This window comes from Anabrus simplex, chromosome 5 (genome assembly GCF_040414725.1).
Source record: "Anabrus simplex isolate iqAnaSimp1 chromosome 5, ASM4041472v1, whole genome shotgun sequence".
NCBI lineage: Eukaryota > Metazoa > Arthropoda > Insecta > Orthoptera > Tettigoniidae > Anabrus > Anabrus simplex.
Genome location: NC_090269.1, coordinates 6571500 through 6590178, shown reverse-complemented (window position 1 = coordinate 6590178; position 18679 = coordinate 6571500). Strand labels below are relative to the sequence as shown.

The 18679-nt window shown below is 38.1% G+C and overlaps 1 protein-coding gene and 1 long non-coding RNA gene across 2 annotated transcripts in view; one reads left to right on the top strand and one right to left on the bottom strand.

The window, feature by feature from the left end:
• The window catches only part of Arp3 (Actin-related protein 3), a 95604-nt gene that overhangs the window by 16671 nt on the left and 60254 nt on the right, over positions 1–18679 (bottom strand). The window contains exons 6-7 of the mRNA XM_067146735.2: positions 12942–13160; positions 4389–4472 (exon numbers count right to left, since the gene is read on the bottom strand). Coding sequence (XP_067002836.1) covers positions 4389–4472; positions 12942–13160 — 303 coding nt within the window. The remainder of the gene's footprint in view (positions 1–4388; positions 4473–12941; positions 13161–18679) is intronic.
• The window catches only part of LOC136873659 (uncharacterized), a 131659-nt gene that overhangs the window by 96190 nt on the left and 16790 nt on the right, over positions 1–18679 (top strand). The window lies entirely within an intron of this gene.

Genomic DNA, 18679 nt, shown 5'->3' with positions numbered 1-18679 from the left:
CCACGGTATCTCCTGCAACTAAAAGGGGCCCCAGGGACTCTCTCAATTTGGAAGCGTAGGTTGACGAGCATGGGGCCCTGAGCTGAGTCCTAGTATTGCTCCCACTTACTTGTGCCAGGCTCCTCGCTTTCATCTATCCTATCCGACTTCCATTGTTCAATTCTTGTTCTTTTCCGACCCCGACAACTGCACTAGGGAAACACAATACTGTATCACTATCAACTCGTGGAGTGCAATGTGAAGCTGCTGTTTTGAGGTTATGCTTCATTTCTTGCAGTGGGACATTCTATCACCAATCCTATTGAGCAAATACTCAAAAGTTCTGTAATCTAACCTAAATCTCTCATTGTATTCATATGTCTGTTACATACCAGTACAGGCTGTTTTTGGCCTAACATTTATTGAACGGTGAATACCTACACTCGCTCCTCATCACGATTTAAATCAGAGTCAACCATTTCACTGATTTTCAAGACTTTATGCCAAAATATTGAAATATCGCTCACTTTGGTTTCACTAATTATATGGATTATAAGTCAAAATACACTCGTGGAAATAATCCCAATAATATGAGTAACTTTTATTAGTCATGTAGTCTGTGAAACAATTTACTAATATTATTAGGAATATCTACTAATAATTTTGACTCAAACTAATTACTAATGTTATTAACTAATAACTCTATGAAACATAATACTAATTGGCTTCTTACTAATAATATCAGTGAAAGATGTTTCATGAAACAGGCCCCTGGGTTCAATTCGAAACATCTCCGCAGTCCTCATATCGAGTGAGAGCAGGTGGTGGTGGTGATAGTCTTTTGTCCATCGGGTGGGGATGTTTAGCCTTGAACTGACCTCTTGGGTGTTATTCAGACAGGAGTCATTTTACGTTAGGCAAATATTAATTCAGAGAAAATGTTCTAATAAATTAATGAATAAATAAAGTATGATCCTACATAAGTGTATGAATGTGTAAAAATAATTAAATGTTGAAACTTACATAACCTCAATTTTTCCCATCTCAGATACCTTACCTAATAACAGAAAACACAATCAATTAAGGAGGTCGAGATCTACAAACATGAAAGCAAAACCTTATTTCCGTATACAGTGAAATGCCAGTGTGGGATTATCATAATTATTCTCACAATAGTAAAAGTTTGTTAATCAGAAACTTGATTAATTTTGCCTGCAGTAGAAATTGCATCCCATGGAAGAAGAAAACTCTGTACCTGAGTTAGGTTAAAATGAACACCCATATATATATATATATCCACATTATATTGCAACTTCAATAAGAATTGGTACCATAATGTTAAGTATGCATATTCGACAACTGAATATTTTTCTTACATCACTTTTCATACATCATGCCCTTTTTTCAGAACTAAAAATTAAGTTTTATGTACCAAAAACTATGTTGAGCAAGGATGTATAGGTTAGGTGTTACATTTACAAGCTATCTTGTCAAATCAAGTTCACAAATGGTGGAACTAATTTTTTGAAATACAGTATTAAGAGATTGAGTTCTGAAATGATAACTTGAAAAATTAGCCAAGATTAACAATACATACTATTTTAAGTGATTTTAAGAGTTTTGGCGTAGTCTGTAATTTTCGTGGTGAATTATGTATGAACGCATGATATGACACGAATAAATGAACCAGTAAAATCATAACGTTCATTGAAAACTTTATTCTCCTACCCAGCCAACAGCATGAAAGATGCGCAAAGCTTATTGGTTACTTTCAAATTGATATCCTGCTCGACCAATCGCAAACATGTATAGAAGAGTAATACCATATTGTCTTCATAATAAAATAACATAATAAGAAAAATATCTCTTATAAATCAGGATGAATTTCAATTATATTTTGAAAGAAAGAAAAAGAAGTTAAATACAGGCAAAAGGTGAAATTTTAATTCATTATACTGAAAGTTTGATATTCGTTAAAAGGAAATGTTTTAACACACCTTAAATAGGGAAGGGGCCTAAATAATTTTGAAATTTTGAACACTTCATTATACTGGCATTTGTTGTAGCAATATTTGTCTTTAACCCTATTTGCCAGGTTTAGCTGACCGGCTCTTAGGAATTTTTTTCTCAGCCACCACGGCTGTTCAGAACACGAAAAATCACACAAAACACTCCACAAGTATGAGCCATTGTTCATTATTTTCATTCTTGATGTAGTTCAGTTTGTGTGAAGTAGCGCCAGAAGTATGCAAACAAGCATCGACAAGGTCGACTTTGCACAGTACTTGTACAGAATTTGTATTCTGGCCACGCTGTTGTCTTATAATTTACTGCAACGTAGTAATATTCAGAGTATCCCAGCAAACGTGGTCAGTCTACTTCATAACAACGTCTAGTGACCATACTTGAAATAATTCAATTATCATATTTGCAGGTCTAATGCAACTACTTAAAATTAACTTTTGGCCATACTAGAAAGTGATCCTGAAATGGCACAACTCAAAGACAAATGAATTAAACATTAATAAGAAAATACTTTTACCAACCTAGTACTAGCCTTCTATTCAATGAGTCTACAGACCGAGTCACTGAGTGAGTTGGCTGTGCGGTTAGGGGTGCGCAGCTATGAGCTTGCATATGGGGGATAGTGGGTTTGAACCCCACTGTCAGCAGCCATGAAGATGGTTTTTCACACCAGGCAAATGTTGGGGCTGTATCTTAATTAAGGCCACGGCTGCTTCCATCCCTTTCCTATCCCGTCGTCGCAGTAAGACCTATCTGTATCAGTGCAAAAATAAAGGAAATTGTAAAAAATAAAATAACAGAGTCATGCCATCAAAGCGCTCGAAACTTGTAACATAATAATTTTGAATGTCAACTCACATTTCTTTTCTGTTAATGATACTCATTTGACCTCCCTGTCATTACTAGGACCATGGGAATGATAAGAAACTCTTCAAGTAATGAAGAATTTTAAATATTTGGACAGCATGATGTCATAAGATGGAAATTTGGATGGAGAAATTGATTTAAGAATACAGCAGTCTGCAAGTTTCTACCATTGTTATGGAACAAAGATGTGCCAATGAAGTGCACAAAGGTTTTATACTCGTCCTATTATAATCCTATACTGATCTATGCTTCAGCAGCCTGGACGTTGACTAAGTGGAACCAAATTAAGATACAAGCAGCTGAAATGAGGTTCTTGGGGAGCATACAGGGAAAGACAAGACGAGATATAATACAAAATGAGGAAATAAGGAGAAGCGTGGGAGTGCGTAAACTTCGAGAAGAGATGGATATAGCAAAGCTAAAATGGTTTGGACACATGAGAATGCCAGGAGAGAGAATACCAAAGGGAACATTCATGGATACAGAGACTGGAAAGAGGCCTAGGGGACGACCTAGAATGAGATGGAGAAGCTCTATTGTGGACTGTATTGCAAACAGAGGAGTCGATAGCAATAAAGTACTAGAAGAGGAGTGGTGGAAAGATCTAGTAAGGTGGAGGGCTTTGGTATACTACCCTACCCAGAGAGAATCTGGACAAGGGAATGGATAAGAAGAAGACGTACCATGGGTACATATGTACAAAAAAATTGAAGAAATACACACTTAAACTCATGTAATTTTGTTCTCTCACCTATTTACATGTATCATTCAGAACAAAGCTGCAATACAACAGGCACCTGGAGACAAGCTATGTACACTGTATAGGCTGAGAACTATGTACGTAAACTGACTTGACTGGTTTCTTTTTATATTTAATCTTTTGGATAAATTTCACGATGACGCCCTCTGATGAATAGCCGCTACTGCTCTTCTTTAGACATTTTCAGAAAATGAAAGCGAGCTGGAGATGACTAACACCTTACCTTCTGATGTGGGGAAAACTGTCTACTTGTATTGTAATGCTTCATAACTCACGAGTTGGAAACAATGTGCATTTTTGCTGGCAAGGGACATTCAAAACCGATTTTATTTCAGGCATTATCCTTAATTTGAAACTACTATGCTGAAATATGCAGCTATGTTTAGAATATACAATAACCCTCAAAATGCAAATGGATTTTCAAAAAACTCCAGGCTCTTGTCATTACCATTCTAAATAGAAACTTGGGGGACAAAGAAGAGTCTCACCTCGTAATCATGTACAAGAGGAGGTGTAGACTTTTATTAGGATGTTGGAAGTCTAGAATGAAGCTGTATTACAGCCAAACAGGCAATGGGAGGGTAGATTAAAAACAACATTACTGATAGGAACAAAGAAGTGTCACAACAAGTCACAGGTCAAAGTGGGGAAAGGGAGGACAGCAGTGTATGAAGATGTTTGTCCTTGGCTTCTCTTTGCAAAGTGACCTGTCAATGTGTTTATCCATCTCATTGCAGTTTTAAGAGGCTATACTCACTGTTGAAGCCAGCATACTTCCTCCAAACCAGACAGCATACCGCTGCATGTGGTGCGATATCACCTGCACGTCAATAGGCTTTGGCTGAAAAAACAACATCAGCTATTAGAAGGGGCCCCTTATTTTCACGAATGGCTTTTTTCATAAATTCTTATTCAATTATAAGGTATATGCAATGTAAGTGGTTTTTAATATCTACTGTGCGATTTGTGCATGTTTCACAGTCGTGACATATTGCAAATTTTACTCATTTTACCATTTCTTCGTGAATTTTTATTAAAAGTACCCAGAAAACTGAAACTGTAAAATGATGATCATCATCATTTTTGTGAATTTCAATATAATTCACCATTCTTTTTTGTGACTGTGGACAAAAATTTTCAATGAAAACCATGATACATTGCAGGATATCACTGACATATCGAACGGCTAGAAACAATAAATATCGATGTATCAATTTGATCTATGCTAAACAAAGAATATAATACCAATATAATGGCCCGTTATTGGACATTATAAATTTTCCAGCTAACTCATTCTTGGTTGCCTGCATTTCGCCCCTATGTGCTACGTTGGGCTCATCAGTTGGTACTTAGCACACCCACAAAGACACATGGCTAGTGCATACCGTCGAGGCCATTGCATAGGCTACTTGAAGCCACCAGCAGTGCCAATGCACTATGAGAAACTTTGTCTCATTTCTAAAAATTGATGCCTGCCTGGCCATCAGATAATATAGATGTTGATTCCCACAGGGAATATGAAATATTTGTCCTGAATGAGTAAAAATTATAATACCAATTTAATGGTTTGTTATTGGACATTATAAATTTTCCAGCTAACACATTCTTGGTAGCCTGTGTGGGTGTGCTAAGTACCAACTGATGAGCCCAACTTAGCACATAGGGGCGAAACGCAGGCAACCAAGAATGAGTTGGGTGGAAAATTTATAATGTCCAATAACGGACCATTAAATTGGTATTATAAATTTACTCATTCAGGACAAATATTTCATATTCCCTGTGGGAATCAACATTTATATCATCTGATGGCCAGGCAGGCATCAATTTTTGGAATTGAGACAAAGAGTCTCATGGTGCATTGGCACTGCTGGTGGCTTCAAGTAGCCCATGCAGTGGCCTCCACGGTATGCACTAGTCATGCGTCTTGGTGGGTGTGCTCAGTACCAACTGATGAGCCTAACTTAGTACATAGGGGGGAAATGCAGGCAACCAAGAATGAGTTAGCTGGAAAATTTATAATGTCCAATAACAGACCATTAAATTGGTATTATAAATTTACTCATTCAGGACAAATATTTCATATTCCATGTGGGAATCAACATCTATATCAAACAAAGAATATCCGTGGTTAAGAGTCTGTGTGGGTGTGCTAAGTACCAACTGATGAGCCCAACTTAGCACATAGGGGCGAAACGCAGGCAACCAAGAATGAGTTGGGTGGAAAATTTATAATGTCCAATAACGGACCATTAAATTGGTATTATAAATTTACTCATTCAGGACAAATATTTCATATTCCCTGTGGGAATCAACATTTATATCATCTGATGGCCAGGCAGGCATCAATTTTTGGAATTGAGACAAAGAGTCTCATGGTGCATTGGCACTGCTGGTGGCTTCAAGTAGCCCATGCAGTGGCCTCCACGGTATGCACTAGTCATGCGTCTTGGTGGGTGTGCTCAGTACCAACTGATGAGCCTAACTTAGTACATAGGGGGGAAATGCAGGCAACCAAGAATGAGTTAGCTGGAAAATTTATAATGTCCAATAACAGACCATTAAATTGGTATTATAAATTTACTCATTCAGGACAAATATTTCATATTCCATGTGGGAATCAACATCTATATCAAACAAAGAATATCCGTGGTTAAGAGTCTTCACAGATGAGTCACATATAGACGACAGAGGAGCAGGCGCTGGAGTTTTCTGCCTATTATTCTCACAATATGCTTCAATAGACGACTTTGATGGAGAAATAGAAGCTATCTATCTTGTCCTACAAAGTCTCATTTATAGAGTCAATTCATTTGAAAAAGCAGTCCTACTCACAGATTCACTAGCTGCCATACAAGCAGTATTCTCAAATACCAAACCCCATTCATCTAGAATTCATGACAAACATCTACTAACAAAATTAAAAACTTTAAAGAGAAACATCCCTTTATAATCGATCCCTGTACATGTAGGTGTAGAAAGCAACAGACTGGCAGATAAACTAGCAAAAAAAGGTGTTACAGTGGAACCTCGATTCTCTGTTTTTGGAGGGTCCACAGAAAAAAAAAGGAAAACATGGGAATCCGGAAAATCCAGGAACGAATGAACCATCAACAATTTGATTAAACATCACAAAAATGAAATATGTATACTTATAATCTTACAAATACCCCTAAACCAAACCAAACTACAGCCTCAATGGGCCTTCCGCATACCAAGCGACCGTTGCTCGGTCCGAAGGCCTGCAGATTACTAGGTAATGCATGGTCAGTGTGACGAATACTCGCCGCTATTCCTGGCTCTCTAGACCGGAGTCGACATGTCACCAGTAAATAGCTCCTCAAATAAAGGCATTTGTAGAATGAGTGAATCTGGAACCAGCCCTCATATCCAGGTAAAAATGCCTGACATGGCCGGGAATTGAATCCGGGCCCTCCGGATGAGAGGCCAGCTTTAAACATTACATACCGGTATGCGACTTAAAAATCTTGAAACTTTACATTCAGTTTTACCAGAGAAACTTCATCAGTTTTCTCTGAAAACTTCTTTCAGTTCAGCAACTTTGATCAGCCAAACTCTTCGAAAAATCTAATCCCCGTAATGCCAAGTCAAACAACAATCGACCACAGTAGTTTTTAATTCTCTAATCTAATAAAATAAAGCACATTAGATACGGAAGCGCCCAACATGATAGCAAAATCCTTTTTTTTAAATCTTTCATTGTAATTTGGTCACCGGTATACTGTTCCTAGTCAGTTTATGGAAATCTTGTACTGTGTAAATTAGGCCTACAACAACTTTTAAAGGTTATGTTAAACTCAAGAATATGGTTTTGAATGTAAATTTCGATTCTCTAGTTCTCGAATGCATTATATTCAATTCTGCCCGTCACTAATCACAATCAAATTGGAAAGAGAAAAGTTATCATTAACACTTACGAAATGATACAAAGTTTTTAATTGTAAGGTGCGCAAATAAAACGACTGCGGTTCTTATAACATTTTAACACAAAAACATGAAATTCCCAGTCTTATATCAGGACCAAAACAGTAACAGGCAATCCCAAAACCTCCCATGGTTCTGGTATCGATAACATAAGCATATTACAAGATATTAGAATCATTCCGTATTGATGGTTTTCACTTTACAAAGGTAAAAGGTAATAGGCAGAGATGCCAACTTTCCAGAAAGACAATTCGTAATGCAGCCGTTAGGGTACGGCGGGGGGGTTGGAATTTTTTTTCCGAGATCCTACTAATTTACATATCATTCAAAAATCAATGAACGACATAGAATCCAATTTATGATCCTTACCTGCTAAAGTAACAGGTGATCTGCAGTACATATATGAGTGGAGGTTGAAGGCTCATTTCTTTTGTTGAGTACTGTAGTTGCTCCCTTAGCAGCTTGTAGTTCCTGTTTGGTAAACGTACGCTGGCGACATGCTTTTTCTTTTGATATCATGTGCATTCTCTGCACTAACAGAGCACTTAACAGTTCGGCGTTCATATTAGCACGGAATTCAGGCTTGTTCTTCGTCATCATGCACATCTGAAAAATCGCGGCTACACACACTACAAAACGTGTGAAAGCGATTTTGAGGAACGCAGTAAACAGGGCCATTCTTTCGAGTATTCCTCTCTAAATTTTTGAACTATTTTTGGTTTATTACTAGCGTTACTAGTCACGTTAACGTCATCACTAGAGCCTGGATTTCCATGCAAATGCATGTTTTTAAATAAGCTAGCCACACTTCTCAAACTTTGCAAATATTTGTTTTACGGCTTAACAATTCCAAATAACCGTTCTTTTTCCGTGCATGTTTGCATGTTTTGGCATTTTTCGGAGAAAATTCATGCATAATGCATATTTGGAAGATTTTGGATTTAATAGCGCATATTTGGACATTTAATATTGCATAATATGACTTTTATTCTGACTTTGACGCATATATATTGTTAACTTGCATCATAGTGCATTTTCTGAATGTTAGTTTGCAGAATTTGGGACAATTTTTCACGTTGTAGGCTACAGTATGTCTATTACTGAGACACGGAGAGAATGTATTCCTGACATCCTATGTGACAACCATAGTTAGTAGCTTACATACGGTACAGGTCCTACAGTATAATGCAATTAACCAAACAGTTTCTTATCTGTTGCTTGAGTAAACAATGACGTAAGTCGGAAGGCCCCACGTCGAAATCTAATTCTTAGGAATAAGGTGTTCCAGTTTTACAGTTGTACATTGCTATAAATTGAACCGTAAATTGTACATTAATCATTGACGGCTCATTTTTCGTCTGTTAGACGAACAAAAGAAACCTTGTATCGCACTTCTGTGGCACCGCGTTACTGGGATAGCAGCTTACAAATTCTGGTTTTTCATTGAACCCTCTACCGTTGCTATCCTGGAATGTCCTACCCGGAACTCTCAATCGTCACACGTCTGTGTTATCGCAGCAAGCAATCGTTACCATTTATTGAGGACATTCAAATGTGTCTGCAATCATCTCATGGAGAAGCAGCTGCCGCAGATAGATATAAGTTGAACAAACTAATTCGTTCAAATCCTGATTTTGAATTTGTCAAGCTTATAAAAGACGTATCGTGGTGAAAATGCAAAAGACGTACAATTTGACCTCACTTTGTCCAAATGTCTTCATTGAATTATGCATCTATCACTTCTCGTGACGTAAAAAGATAATTTTCTGTGCTTAAGTATGTGCTGAATGATAAACGGATGAGCTTAAATCAAGACAATTTGGAGAAATTAGGGTAGTTTTTGTTCATGTTTCAAAAGGAACTGAATTTTAATAGTGCATATTTTCCAGTTTATTGTGCATGTTTTGCCATATGATAGTGCATGAATGCATGCATATTTTGAGATTTGATACTGCATGGAAATCCGGGCTCTAGTCATCACACACACTTTCCCGCACAAGAAATCGCTTCACTATTTCAAACCTTTCGCATTTCGTAACACACGATTAGCATGTATCCTAGAAGAGCAATATATGTAAATTTGACAACCAAAATCGCAATAAATACTTCTTCAACAGTCACGCACACAGTATTCACAATGAAATGGAGTCTGTCACCACCTTGCTGCCAAAACAAAGACAAAATAACTCGCATATTGCATGGAAGTCTGATCATGCGACGAACAAAGACAACTCCGTAAGGTATACCACTTCGCAGGTGCCTATTTTTCCGGAACTCTGAGCACACTGCGTTCGGCGCGTGAAAACTCGAAATATTCTTAAACGAGGGACAGGAAAGGAGTATAAATTATTACTGAGAAATCCGAGGCATTCCTTGTGTACCGTATCCTTTTGAACACTTCATACACTTAAAGAATCAACAATAAATCGTAATTTGTGGTGTGTGATTCGTAAAGGCGTAATTATGATGGGTAATTCGTAATTATTACGACTGAATCGTAATAGTTCGTATCTCTGAATAGGTAATGTTGATTACTCCATCTAATGATGGAATTATATGATGACTTAGGAGGATGCACTTAATTTTACCTTTGTAAAGTGAAAACATAATCGTATAATATTAAAATACTAAATTTGTGTTACTTAAGGAGCAGTTTCGATTCCAGCCTGAAAGCCCAGTGACTATACAGTGCCCTGAGGGAACTGCTGAAAACCTGTTTGGCGATACACCCAAAACAAGTAAAAACATCTCACCCTGGACATAATGTAGACGCTTTTCAAGTACAGTAGAAGTAGGTGTGTCAAGAACTATGATTTTGCTATGTTTACACATGTGTATTCAATTTTCAGTTGAAGCTATAGGTGACAGCAAGGAAGTTCTTGACAGACCTATATCCCCCGCTCCTCCGCCTCCTCAGGTGCAAGAGCAAGGAAGAACGCATCATCAATATTACACCCGGACTCCCAGTTTTCTAAAAAGTGCTCAGGATTTCTTCTTTTCGATAATTACTTGTAAATTGTATAATTTTTAATTTTATAAATTGACCTTTTTTCATGAATTATTAAGAAAAGAATATTCATTAGGACATATTCTCTATGGAATATTGTACGAGTGTTTCCTTGACGACTGCTTTCTATTGTAGAAATAATTTATATATTTTCTCTTGAGTTATTTGTTTGTTTTAATGTTGTCAATCTTATGTTAATTTTAAGGACACTTCCTGTAAAGCATTACTTTGTCAATTTATATATTTTTCATCTAAACAGTGTTATGTGACTGAAGATGTTGATAATATACGAAACATGTACAACTTTTGACCATTAAAAATTGCCTTAAGCAATCATTGTATCGACTAGGTGGAAAATAAATAAATACTTAATTGTGGACCTATCTATGTCGGTATGATGTAAAGCAAATAGCAAAAAAAGAATCAAAATATACCCAACGGAAAAGTGTACCATCTGGAAAATTACTGGATCAGTGATGGGCTCGAAACACCTACTTCAGTGTACAGGACTAAACCAAACCCAACAAAAGCAAGGAAATTTACCAGCCAGGAACAAGATGAAACAAAACTCTGTTCTCTAATACGTCTGTACATTATTAATGTTATTTGAATATTACTGTTGTTTAGAGATATCAATTTTGTATTGGAGTTACTTCCCAATAAAAATCTGATGGTGTCTTCCTGTTTAAGATATCAAAACTAATTTCTATGCAATTTAATGATTTTGCTATGTTTACACATGTGTATTCAATTTTCTGGTGCCAGGAGCCTATACTTGATGCTGAGAATTGATCTAATTTTTCAAAACATTAATTTATTTTTCCATGAATTAAATTTCATTTTGGTTCTGTATTGACAATTATGTTATATAAATTGAAAAACTAGTATATTGGTTCCACTTAGTCAATACCTATAAGTTTATTTCTGATTAAAATAAAAGGACATGTGTATATATTTAAAATAACAAATGATGTCCAGAATTGTGTTAAAATATTTTTAATATTTTCAGTAAGCGTCTTATATAAAGGTTTTAACTGGAACAGTGTTTCTTTTTACATGTAGTATTTAATCCAAAATAATTATACATTTTATATTATATTTTTCTACGCCATTTTTCTGAACAGAAATAATTTTAATGAAGCAAAGTGACTGTTTGCATATTAATGTTTGAATGCTCTGTATATGATCATACGAACTTGTCCTTTGTCTCAATATTATCAACAAATCGGAACAAAAGAGTGCACTGACCACAACAATCAAAGTCAGAACTGGTTAAAAAAATGAATGGCATCGTAGCAAAGAGTTGGCATGCATAGTTGTTTCAGAACAAAATCTTTCCTGAAATTTTCTGGGCAGATTTTGTTACTATGTACATGTCTTCCAGCCATTTCTTTAAAATGTTACTTTACATTTAATGGGAATACAAAGGGCTACTGACTGTTAGGGCTAAATATCATTTTCAGGCTTTTCTGTCAGTCAACACATGATACATTTGATGATGTACAGTGCTGATGATGTCATGATTTGGGTAGAAACAGAAGATGTGCAGGTCAAGTTTCAAGAGTTCAAACTCAAGATCAGAAAACACTAAGACAGTGATGATGGTGCTAACCAGCAAATATCAAACTAACAGATCCCAGTTGCAAAGTGTGGACAGTTTCACGTACCTCGGCAGAAGTAACTTAGCCTCGCCAACAAGCAAACTTCTACTATCCACAAGAGCAGGATGGACAAGTTAAGAAATGTGGAGGTGAGGCGGGAAACTGGGATTAAGACAAATCTAGATTGTGGTGGTTCAGATACGTGATAGATACGAGAACAGTCCAAGTGCACTTGTAAAGAGAGAGGTAGAAGGCAAACATCAGGCTGGAAGACCTAGAACAGGCTGGACAGGTACAGGTAAGAAGAGGATACTGCAATATTGCATATTCTCAAATGAAGGATGGACAACACAATCAGAACGGCAAAAGCGATACAAGGCCGTTGTAAAGTCTAACATGACGACGTACCAAACTTACTTCAGCAACCGTGAGCATTAGTGTCTGATTGGTTGATGTGGAAACATAATGTCTATAAATGTGTCTACAATATTTTGAACAACAGCGTCAAAGACACGAGTCTGAAAACAAGACTGCAGGTTTTATAACAACAAAGGGCAGAGGTTGTGCTTCTAGAACTAGTTTCTTCAACCGTCTAAGAACCCATAATTAGAAACCTTAACATAGCACAATATTCACCAAGGAGTGAATGCTTATGATGATGATCAATCTTATGTTAATGGAAAAAAGGAAAGCAAAACTCAAAAAAGTTTTATAAAGAGAAATTTTGAGGACTTCATTCACAAATAGGAAATGTACATACTTTGATTCTGCCTCCACTCAACGTTTCACTGAGCTTGAGACGAGCATCAACCGTCCTCTTGATGTCTCTCTGCAAACGTCGCCCAAAGTCTCTGAACATAGTGGATCCGCCAGACAGAACAATATTATTGTAGAGAGGTCTGCGCACATCAATGGGACAGTTCTGAATGACTGTGTCTACTATTTCAGAGAGTGGTGTTGTGAAGTCAGGGTTGGAGAACTGGAACAAAACACACTCAACTTTAGATTGGAAAATGTCTTACTATATTAAAATACACCTTGTTAAGAAGGAAGGCACACTTTCCAGTCTCGACTTAGTTAAAAAGCTTCTCAGTCTGTCGACCACACAAGGTCTATAACATACCTGTAAAAAAAAAAAAAAACACATTATTAACACTATTTTTTTTACAGGTATGTTATTGAACTTGTGTGTTCAACAGACTGAAAAGCTCTTTAAGTTACATGAATACATACTGATAAATATTTTTTAATAAATGGTGTCATTTGTGGGGGAAAATCAATAAACATGGCCTAACAAACCCTCTCCGATAAGTTTACACAAATACAAACTCATTTTCCCTGACACAAGCTGAAATTCGCTCACGTTTTATAGCTGTGTCAGTTTGAGCAAGAAGCAAGGAAGTGCCCTATCATCATTTCTTTATTGAGGTGGATGAGATAATGACAACAGCAGGAATGACAGAATGACTGGAGAAGATGATGTGACCGCAGGAAGAATATAGGAGCAGCTGAAAGCACGGGCAGAAGTAGCTCAACGGTATGTTCAACTGAGTTTCTGGTAATAAAGAAGAAAGCCCAATCAACAGCAGAAATATTGCTGGGGAGAAGGACTAAAAGATATTGTTAACATTATAGACAGGTTTTCGGCAATAACTGGATAAGAAAGGGGTAGGACAGAGAAGGAAGCGGCATTAGTGTTATGTAACAAATTGGGAACAGGCTCTGAATGGAGGCTGCTGCCCCCTCTTGACCAGATAGTTTGAGTTTTTGACACTACTGCACTCGAACTACCGTAACTCGAATAGTATTCAAACATGCAACATGTTCTTAGTTCTGTGCGGTGTGTCACCTTTAAAAGCAGTGCCCTTTGTGACGAGAGCCGTACATGACCTATGTTTACGTCTTCAGCAGCTGTATCATCCAACACACAAGATTGTTGTCCGGGATTTGATGTAGAAGTTCCAAAATCACTTTTGGAATCACTAACATCATTAGAAATACACAATTCACTGATAACCGTCAAATATTGGTATCCGGTAGCAACTGCATGTGCTGCACCATGTTGACACAGGAATAGCTCTACATTTCTGATTTTTTGTTTTTGTTTGCTATTTGCTTTACGTCACACCGACACAGATACGTCTTATGGTGACAATGGGATAAGAGGAGAGGGCTAGGAGTGGGAAGGAAGCAGCCGTGGCTTTAATGAAGGTACAGCCTCAGCATTTGTCTGGTGTGAAAATGGGAAACCACGGAAAACCATCTTCAGGGCTGCCAGCAGTGGGGTTCCAAGCCACTATCTCCCGGATACAAGCTCACAGCTGCACGGCCTAACTGCATGGCCAACCCACCTGGTAATATTATTCTGTTAACTACACGAAGGTAGAAAGAAAGAAAGAAAGAAAGAAAGAAAGAAAGAAAGAAAGAAAGATGCAGCAATAGCTGCCTGAAACTCTGTATTCTATGAAACTTACATCTGCAACAGATTGTAGCAGCGATCAAGGACAAGTGATGTACATAAAAATTAGATTTTTTGGGGCCCGCCTCCTATATGTTAAGGTGCCTAGTGTGAAAATAGTAAGCAGCGAGAAAACATCTTCAGGGCTGCCGACGATGGGGTTTGAATCCACCGCCTCTTGATTGCGGTAGCTTGTACCGCCCAGCCACCTTGCTCCGTAGACTGAAGAAAGTGGAATGTTTCAAGTATTTAGGAAACACAAATAAGCAAAACAGCTCAAAGTAATGTGGTAATCTGGAGCAAGAATGTATGTTCCAGTAATAACCTATGAAAGGAAGAGATATTAGCAGAGTGCAGGCGAGTGAGGAGAAGATACAGAAGGTGAGGGAAATACTGAAAGAGGAGAGATATTATGAACATCTCAAGGATATCCAGAAGAATGTAAGAGATGGTAATAGCCGACAAGAAAGAGAGGGGTCAAGAGTATCAACTGACAGGAAACAATGAAGAGGCTTATATTACAAACAGACCAGGATACGGTGCAGGATGATGATGATGATGATGAATTGCATGTTCATTTATAAACTATATGCTATTGTGCTGCTTTCTGACCATTACATCCCCCTGTGGGTGGGGCCTGCCATAACAGGCAACTAGAAGGGACCCCAGCGGCTCTGAGCTTTGGAGCTTGGGTTGGCGTTAATGGGCCCTGAGCCGAGTCCTGGAGTTGCTTCCACTTATTTGTGCCAGGCTCCTGACTTTCATCTATCCTATCCAACCTCCCTCGGTCAATTATTGTTCTTTTCTGACCCCGACAGTATTAGAGCGCTCAAGGCCTGGAGAGCCTTTCATTTTCATGCCCTTCGGTGCCCTTGTCTTCCTCTGGCCGATCCCTTCATTTTCCTTTGGCCGATACCTTCATTTTTTGGAAGTGCTGATCCTTTCCATTTTTTCTATCTGATTACTGTTATATAGAGAATGGCTGCCTAGTTGTACTTCCTGTTAAAACAATAATCACCACCACCATAAACATCTGACCATTACATGGAAAGTCTTTTACCTGCCTAGTGGCATCAAGTCTTTACGGACTGATACCGAGTCTGTTGGCTGGCAGTGAACAGTTTTCTAATCACCAAACTGTCAGGCTCCATGGCTAAATGGTTAGCGTGCTGGCCTTTGGTCTCAGGGGTCCCGGGTTCGATTCCCGGCAGGGTCAGGAATTTTAACTATCATTGGTTAATTTCGCTGGCACGGGGGCTGGGTGTATGTGTTGTCTTCATAATAATTTCATCATCAGGACATGCAGGTCACCTATGGGCGTCAAATAAAAAGACCTGCACCTGGTGAGCCAAAGTCCTTGGACACATCCCGGCACTAAAAGCCATATGCCATTTTATTTCATCATCAAACTGCGCCAAAAGCCCGAGTTCAATACCAAACCTCTTCGCAGTGTTCATCTGGAGTGAGGGCTTGGGGTCATAAGGCCATAAGCCTCTCCTCGTCAACTAGCAAGACCTGTATCGGGCCTCTCCACATCAGCAGTGCACCAAGGTAACATGTCATGGAGGTTCTACTGCACAACATACAGGTGTAGACACTGTTATGGATTGTGTGGTTCTCTCAATACCTCTTAATGCCTCCTTTCGCTCTTCTATCAGAGATCCCATTCACCTCCTGGGCTCTGGTTCCACTTTAAATCCCAGATAGCTTTCGACCAACCATCTAAATTCAACCCTGCTACTGATCTTATTTTCCAGGATGCCAATCTCCCTCAAATCTTTCACATTCTTCGAATCATTATGACTGTGTTGCCTTTGATCTTATGAAAGTCCAGATCATCTTGGTTGGTCGGCAGTCACATAGGTTTTGTCTTGCTGTACCTGGTTGTCATCTCATCTCCTGCCTAAAATCTTTTGTAATACAACAGAAGTCCGTTATAGCGAGAATTCACAACAGCAAAAAATTTACTCGCTATAGCGGATTGTCGTTACATCCGATTTTTGTATACAAGTTGGAAAACCCCCGTACACATTAAAATTGGTATGAAACGGCAATCGCTTTGTTAAAAACTTGCGTTTCCGTGGACAATATCCACACTACGTATTACTTGTTTGTTATTTTTCGAAATCCGATACAACGTGAAAGTGTATGTTTAATTTCATTCTGAAAAAATTATGTACCGTATTTCTCCGAATCCTAGATAAACCCCACTTTTTCCTTCAAACAATTTAAATCACGCTCAAAAAGTGCTTTGTAAAATTATATGAATGCCTTTGTTGTACAGTACGCATTTTTAGAGTATGTTTAGACGCCAAACATTGGCTTTCGTTATCCTGCATTTCTTTGCGGCTGCACAAATATTCTTTATTTCCGCGGGTTTAATGACAATTAACTTAAAATTGGCATCATAATACCGAAGAGAACCCGTTGAAAATTTGCAGGCAATACCTATTCCATACGTCTCTACAATACGGCTATCCGTCAGGAAAATATTCTTGCTGTCTATAAAACCGTTACGGAACTTTTACTCAGCGTCAGATATAACCGGCTACCGCTACACGCATGTCTTGCTTGCCGTGTTCGGCCAACTTCAGCAGCTAGCGATGTATAGGCTGAATCGTGGACGTTGAAGGTCAACGAACTAGTTTATTGCACCACGGTATTGCCATTCCGCCCTTGCATTTTTCGTGCACATACCTCACAATTTCATCTTCGACTTCTTTAAAGCGTCCTTGTTGCGAACCACTGAATGCATTTTTTATACAGTACACATTTTTTTTTAGCTATCTTTCTCTTCACGCTGATGCCAAATATTGGCTTTTTGTTAGGCCTATGCTATATTTTCTTGCAGCTGCACAATTATTCTACATTTCAGAGTGTTTAATAACCATTAACATAAACTGGCATCATAATATCGACGAGAACCCATTGAAAATTAGCCGGCAATAACTGTTCCACATATCTTTCCGACTATCCATCACTAAGAGTAAGGTACAGTAGACACGTTATAACTCTGCCACTGAGTAGCCGTGGCCTTTCTAAGAATTCGAAGGCTGCATGTTTTGATGCCATTCTGCAGATTTGAGAAACGTTTTTGAGAGGCTAACAGAATGCCGTTCTATCTTCACTATTTCCCGAGATCCAGTGACGTTACACACAGGCACTGTACAACCGCTTGTCACGGCTAGCGATGTATATTAAAGAAGCTGTCATTTATTGTCAACGAATTTTGTGCATGCGTGCGCGTGCAGGGGTGAATACAAGTAGCATGGTTACCGCGAGAGTTGCCAGTGGTATTCATTACTGTTAGGCCGTGAATGCAAGACGACCCTTGATTTTTCGCATGAGAAACTGAGGGAAAAAACGTCGTCTTGGATTCGGAGAAATACGTATTACTCCAGAGTTTTCTTCTTCAAATGGCGTCACCTAACCTAACTGTTTATGTGTCATGAAAACATACTTGAAACGCATGTAGAGAAATGAGTTATCCTCGCTAAAAATTTACATGTGAATAGCCTTTCCGAAATTTAACTAGACGCGAGAAAATTTGAACTATCCTCTGAAATCAGTGATGTGTTCTGCCAATCTTGAGGTCTATCACATTCTTACTTAATATCAGTATATAACATTAAATTAAGAGATCGTTTGCTTCAGCCGTTATTTTTTACGAGTATTTACGCATTTATTACAAAAACTTATCCTCTTTCATTTCAAATTTTCTTTAGAGAACCGCAGTTGTTGGGTATTACTAATCGACTCCGACATCGCCTTCGAATGTCGACGAGAGAGCTCGCAAATGCACATAGTGAGAAAACTATACCGTACCAAAGATGATCAATTGCATTTTGTGGCAAACGTTTCAGTTTCCTTATTCAAACTGCGTCACCTATCCTAACTTAATCGTACTATACATATGATGAAAACATACTTCAAGCGCCAGTAGAGAAATGACAACCTTCTCGCTATAAATTTACATGATGATAACCTTTCGGTAATTTAACCAGATGCGAGAAAATGTAAACTAACCTGTTAAATCAATT